Below are 6,833 nucleotides of genomic sequence, written 5' to 3'. Positions count from 1 at the left end.
TATATATATATATATATATATAAATCCAATTAGCTATACTTACCTTAAATCCCAAAATGCTTTGATTTCACGAGGGACTGCTCAACCCGGTACTTTGTCGTCACGTCCTATAATAGAATATTATACGTATAACCAATATATTTATAATATTATAACTCTAAATAAAATATTATATGATGTTCGTACATTTCCTACCATTATTTTAGTATTCCACTTATATTAAAGTCCAACCCCTGTTCCATTTCTTTCAAATAACTACTTTTTCTAAGCTTCTCAAATATATATTTAATTTATCAACTAATTCATAAGAATTCATTTAATCTAACCCCTTATATATTCATAACTATCATTTTTAATAACATCCGCAAATTATATTATCGTTGAAATCTCATTTGTCCTTTTTAATAACATAATATTTCTTAAATATAATTTTTCGATATATTTTTATGATTTTTCAATCAATTTATCGCTATTATATAATTTAATTAAACAACAATACATAGAATTACGTATTTGGTTAATCATTCCGATGGAATTGTATAAATTAGCTATAAGAATAATTAAATTTAATAAAAATATTTTAATTATCCAACTATATCATTTTTATAGCAAATGTGATATTTAATTCGACATTAATTTCAATAGCCAAAATCATAAAGTACTCCAATTAAATAGTACATTACTCAATATAATCAACATTTAATAAACAGAGTAATTAAATATATAATTATATAAATCATTAAAAATTAAAATCCAACATCCATACCTCTGTTTTCCGAAATGTATGTGCGTCGCTGTGTGTGTATGAGTGTGTGTTTAAAATGTAAAATGTGGGTGAGTGTAAGTTTTAAAATGGAGAAGGGTAAATAGAGAGGCCCCCACCGCCTCATTTTCAAAGCTCTCTCCCTCTCTCTCCTCACTCCTTATATATATATATTATTATATATATGTTTATATATACACATTATTATATATAATATTATTATTTTATTTATTTAATTAAACTTTTATCAAAATACCCATTACTTCATTTCTATTTTTTTTAATTAATATAATTTGCCTCCAAATATTATAATGAACTTCAATTTAATCCGTTCAAGTTTTATTATATCCCAAATTCAATCTATAATTTATTTACTAATTAAATTTAAATTTCTAATAATTACCAATTAGTCTCCCAGTTACGTGAAAAATTCTACGGACGTCACAACACCTCTCGCCAGATCCAAGATACAACCACCATGTGTAAATGACTTTCATGTTTCCTCAATTCTGATGACTACTCCTGTAATATCGGAGCGAAGAATTCTAGTCATACCGACCAAATCCTTCAAGCTTCCATATTACAAGTCGGTCTGTCGATTGACCATCTTGTCAATTAACCCACCAAAATTTAATTAGACAGCCAACATCTGTTGCCGATAAAATACAACACTAATCCAATGAATGTAATATTCAGTGCAAGTCTCAATAGACTCTCGATGCCCAGTCCCAAGGTAGTCGAATTGGAACATTCCAAACCAACACTCAAAAATTGGTCTCACAGCCGCCATCGAATCCCCAGCCCAACTACATAGGTTATTAAAATGATCTATGAGTCTCTGTTGTGATGTTGAAGCAACTTAACGTAATTGGTAAACACAACAGACACATATGCCAAGTATGGTACTTACCATATCTATCAAGACAATATTACTTGAATAAAGATTGCTGAATAATTCTCAAAATCGCCGTTCCAATTCACTTTTTGGTCATTTATTCCATAATATATATGTTAAATAAAATAAAAAATGTGATAATTTTTTTAATAGAAATTGCAATACGCAGTGTATTAACATTATTTAAATTCAAACACTCGGTCAAAACATTTATTGTAGTATTTTCTATATTTTCCAATTGAGAAAGCCTCAACTAGAATTAATGAGCATTTACAGGAATAACCACTAGGGGCTCATGTTTATGCGGTGCTATTCCAACCCCGTCTGTCATGTCCATGTCCTCAAACTTCAATCCACCAGGCAGCTCCCAGTCAAAACCATGCACTAGATTAGATACCATCAGGCTCACCATTCTCATCGCTAGGTTGGATCCAGGGCAAATACGTCGTCCAGCTCCAAACGGGATATACTTGCAATCTTTACCCTGAACATCAATGCTAGAGTTCAGAAACCTGTCGGGCTTGAATATAGTTGGATCATCCCAGTAAGCAGGGTCCCTTAATATTGACCATACATTGACGAAGACCTGAGTGTGTTTCGGGATGATGTAGCCCTGGATTTCAGCTTCTTCCTCGGTGTAGTGGGGCAACAGAAGCGGTGTTGTGGGATGCAGTCTCATTGTTTCCTTTATGACTGCATCTAGATATGGAAGGTGGGTAATGTCTTGTTCTTGGATGAGTTCTCGTGGTGGGATTTTGTTGGATAGTTCTTGTTTTACCTTGGTGAGGATGGCCGGGTTGTGGAGGAGCTCCGCCATTGCCCACTCGATGACGGTGCTGGTGGTCATGGCGCCAGCAACGAATAAATCCTATCAATTTTTAAACATATGTATAATATGTAAAATTAAGGTGTAAGTTCACTTTAAATATCCTAAGTTAAGTCATTCAATCACTTTGCTATATATCCTATATTTCGATCTTATTAATTTTAGTCTTCAATTTGTTTTTCAAAATTCAAATTTACTCCTGATCGTTAATTGACTATCTAAACAACGGAGGAATTTTATTTCCTGGAAGGAAAAAAGGCAACAAACTAAATATAAAGACAAAAATATAACAACCCCTTACTTGCCATGGGAAAAGAGGCGTGAGGCATCATTTTGGGTGAAAATAACTAAAATTGAAAGAAATTCACTTTTTATTTACCCACTAAATCAAATTGTGATGCTCAATATCCGACTTCATCAATTTTGAATCCATATTTTTCTAAAATTTTATCCATGTTAATCCTGACCGTTAGTTTAAATGGTTAACTAATGATCAAGACTAGCTTTCAACATTTGAAGAAAAGGGTAATTGCATAACACCTCTCAATATTTTGGGAAAATAACCAAAAATCGCATGTGCAATATTTATAGGCAAAACTTCTATATTTTTTAAAATATAATAGAAAAGCCCTCTCTCCTTTAGAAACTAATATAAAGTGTTTAAGATATACAGTTTATGCAATATTTCGGCTAAATTGACAGAAAAATGACTAAGATTTTCAAAATTATGAAGTTACGGAACTAAATTGCGAAAAATAATTTGTACAAAACCAAAATTGCGGCCCTTAAATGTATTAGATGACTGAAATTGCAATTTTTCTTTTTGCTTCATTCAAGGTCTGTTTCATGTGTTTCTAAGGAAATTCTACCCAGGGATTCAACTCGAACAAACCTGAATCAGTGATATGTTAGATGCAATATACTTGTCTTTTAATTGGTGTACAACTTAAGAAAAGTGACCAATCACATAACGAGTTTGATACACTTCATTTGTAATTGATTTGACTGGACCAATGTAATCCGAACAATTTAAAATTTTCCGAATTTGTGTATCAGGAAGTACGTACGTACACAACAATCAACCAACATGAGAAAAGCTTACCTGGAACAAGATCTTGATATTTTGGTAGTTAAGTTCTTCGGGGCCATGCATTTCGGTGTGATCAAGCAAAACATCCAAGAAATCCCCGCACCTGTCCGACTGATCACTCGTCCTGCGCCTAACCCTTTGCCCAATGATATCATCCAAGAGTTTGTGCACTCTATGGAGCAATCCTGTGATCCCACGCGTGATCCCTTGCGGGTCAAATGGCCTCAAGAAAGGGAAAAAATCTGCAACGTTAGCCTTTAACATAAGATCCATTAACTCACCGATCAGCTCTTTTAGTTCTCTTATCCCATCCGATTTCATATCAAACAAATCGCCTGAAAACATCGTGTTTGATAAAAAGTTCAACATGGCACCAAACGCTAACCTCCCGATGTCAAGCGGTTCTCGGGCTTCCCGGGCTTCAATGACTCGTACAATCATTTTTTTTATGACCGGATGCCTCAATTCTTGCAGTGAGTACATTCTTTGATTTGTGAAAAGCTGGATGTTGCAGATTTTCCGAACTTTTTTCCAGTGCGGGTTTAAGCCCGACGACCACACCAATGACATATCTTGGAACTTTCCCGCGGCCAATGATTCTGGAGTGGGCCGGCCGATGAAAGCCCTATCGTTCTTTTGAAGGATTTCTTTGGCCATATCTGCAGACGAAGCAACCACGACGTTTAGCATACCGAATTTCACTGTCATGAGGGGGCCATAGATTTTGGCTAGCTTGGCTAGGGATTCAGGGGGCCTGTTACCAATTGTGAGGAGGCTTCCAAGGATTGGGAGGCCTATCGGGCCTGGAGGAAGCCTCTTCTTCTTGAATGTTCCAGTGCTAAGAAGGTAATGGATACAAAATGATAGAAGGACTGAGCAGAGCAGAAAACCATAGATATCCATCCGTATGTATTTCCGAAATTGTTACAGAAGTTTAATGTTTGCTCGAGTCTATATATATAGCCATATATCAGACGGAATTTTCATTGTTGACTTGAATAGAAGCATTAAGAGAGTGAAAGTGACAGATAATTTCTATGTATGTTGGCCTATTTTTCTATCCTCGTTCTTTATTTTCATGATAGCTGGTCGTAACCTAAAAGTTGTCGTACCGGGAGTATTTTAATTCAGAATAGATTTGGTTGAATTTAAACTAATTATATAACAAATATAATATACTTGTAGTGTAATTGGTGTATAGTTTAAGGAAGTGACCAAAAACATGACAAGTCTTTCATCCATTTACTCTGATTGATTTGGGTAAGAATTTTTTATGTATCGACAATAATATCCATTGGTATAATTATATTACATTTGTCACTCATGGTGTATCGGGGTGTTATCGAGTGATATGAAATAAAATTAGTATGCAATGCTTAAAAAGTTCTATAAAGCTAGTAAAATTGTTTTAGAAAAATAAGTATAAAAAATTAGTATGTAATATTACAAACAAAAACTTTTATTATATCATATATCAATAAAATCAATTCTAAAAATGCTTAAGAAATTAAAACATAAAAATAAAATATAAACACCACACAGTATTGTTACATAATTGTTTATAATTTGAACAAGATTTTTCATATGACATGAAGCATATGCATGCTGCATGGTTTGTTCAAGGCATAATTGTTTATTGCTCTTTGCATTTATGGGAGAATTAGGTAGCCCTCTAATGTATGGGATAATTTTCACGTTACCTCCCAACCTTTTTACAAAACAAAGAAAATTTAAAAAAATAGAAAAAATATGGACAAAAGTTCTTAAAATAGATAAAAAAAAAAAAAGGAGAAAATTTTCATAAAATTTAATACTTGATTTGCAGATAAACTACTTTACATTACAAGATAAATATAATATTGGCACGGATTGAAATACACACATATCCTTGATGGTGGCGCCAATGGAGGTACACAATTTTTTTCCTTTATTGTTTTTGTTTAATTTTTTTCTTTTTATACAATAGTAGTGTATTTTATTTTGTTGCATGTTCTTTCGTGATTTTTTTTTATTTGGGTTGTTGAAATTCAATCTCTTCATTTGGATCGTTGAGTTTTTCTTATTTTCTCATATGGGTTTGTTTCACGTACTGTTGATGTTATGTGTGTTGAAGTTTTTTATTTGTGAATTAAAATTTACAATTTTCTTGTACGGTTTAGGGGTTTCACACATCTGATATTGCATAAAGTTCATAATTTTTCTATTTGATTTTATCTTGTAATGTGAAGCTATTTATCTGCAAATTATGTATTGAATTTTTTCTTTATTTTTCTATTTTTTATTTGTTTTATTTTTATTAAAAGGTTCGGAGGAAAAGTACAAATGATGGTTTAGGGACTATTTTCATTTAACCTTTACAATTTTACCTAACTCAAAATCGCCCTTACACGTACACACGCAGATGGAAAATTCTATTATTATTCCAAAATAAATAAAAAATGTAATAAAATAAAAAAGTTGGGTAAAAAAGTATAAAATATTCCCCAATAAATAAAAAATGTAATAAAATAAAAAAGTTGGGTAAAAAAGTATAAAAAAGAAAATTAAAGGACAAAGTGCAAATGAGCCATACGTTGGGCCTATCTACATTCTACCCTTTTAACTAATACTAAACATAGATAGTATAGATAGAGTACTCGTCAGTCAATAAATTAATGCACGATTTATTTTATTGAATCAATCAATTAAATAGACTAGTAATTTATTTATTTATATATATTTTAATATAATTTGTAGTTTATAATATAAATCAGTACTTAGGTTCATTACATTAATTAGATCTTTTTTGACAATATGAAACAATATTCTTCGTGAAAGAGGTTTTAAAATCACAGTTACACTCCTCTGAAAAGTTATTGCTTATATCTGACCCCTTTTGTCAGGGTTTAGATAAAAAATACTGACGTTAGAAAATAAGTTACATAAATTTCTAATTTTAGACCACATTTAATATTTTTATGTAATAATTTTGTATATATAAGGAAGACAATATAATGATAATAACCCGACTCCATATATATATACACTATATTTATCCCTTTATAAGTATAAAAATATACATGAGAATGTTAAATTAAAGGAAAGTAAAAATTTGTGTAATTTTTCTTTGCTACCAACACATTTTTCGTTCAAATCCTAATGAAAGGGGTCAAATCACTAGAAGAACTATAACATTTAACTGATATGGTTAATAACAAATAGCCTTAGCAAATAGTTGTTGACCACGGCCACGGAACGATTGTTGCTTGTGATTTTTGCG

The 6,833-nt window shown here is 31.7% G+C and overlaps 1 protein-coding gene across 1 annotated transcript; it reads right to left on the bottom strand.

Annotated features, from left to right (window-relative positions):
• Positions 1,821-4,518, bottom strand: LOC105156707 (7-ethoxycoumarin O-deethylase-like). The gene is made up of 2 exons (XM_011072929.1): positions 3,587-4,518; positions 1,821-2,526 (listed from the first exon to the last, which is right to left on the bottom strand). The coding sequence occupies exons 1-2, from the start codon at positions 4,475-4,477 to the stop codon at positions 1,918-1,920; spliced, it is 1,500 nt and encodes a 499-aa protein (XP_011071231.1). The 5' UTR covers positions 4,478-4,518; the 3' UTR covers positions 1,821-1,917.

Source organism: Sesamum indicum, linkage group LG1 (assembly GCF_000512975.1).
Source record: "Sesamum indicum cultivar Zhongzhi No. 13 linkage group LG1, S_indicum_v1.0, whole genome shotgun sequence".
Classification (NCBI taxonomy): domain Eukaryota; kingdom Viridiplantae; phylum Streptophyta; class Magnoliopsida; order Lamiales; family Pedaliaceae; genus Sesamum; species Sesamum indicum.
This window is presented reverse-complemented; position numbering and strand designations above follow the sequence as displayed.

What these genes read in the sequence shown, in the direction of transcription:
- LOC105156707 (XM_011072929.1), bottom strand. Translation starts at nt 4,477, where the DNA reads ATGGATATCTATGGTTTTCTGCTCTGCTCAGTCCTTCTATCATTTTGT. An exon ending in ATATCAAGATCTTGTTCCAG is followed by an intron (nt 2,527 to 3,586) that starts GTAAGCTTTTCT and finishes AAAAATTGATAG; the next exon opens with GATTTATTCGTTGCTGGCGC.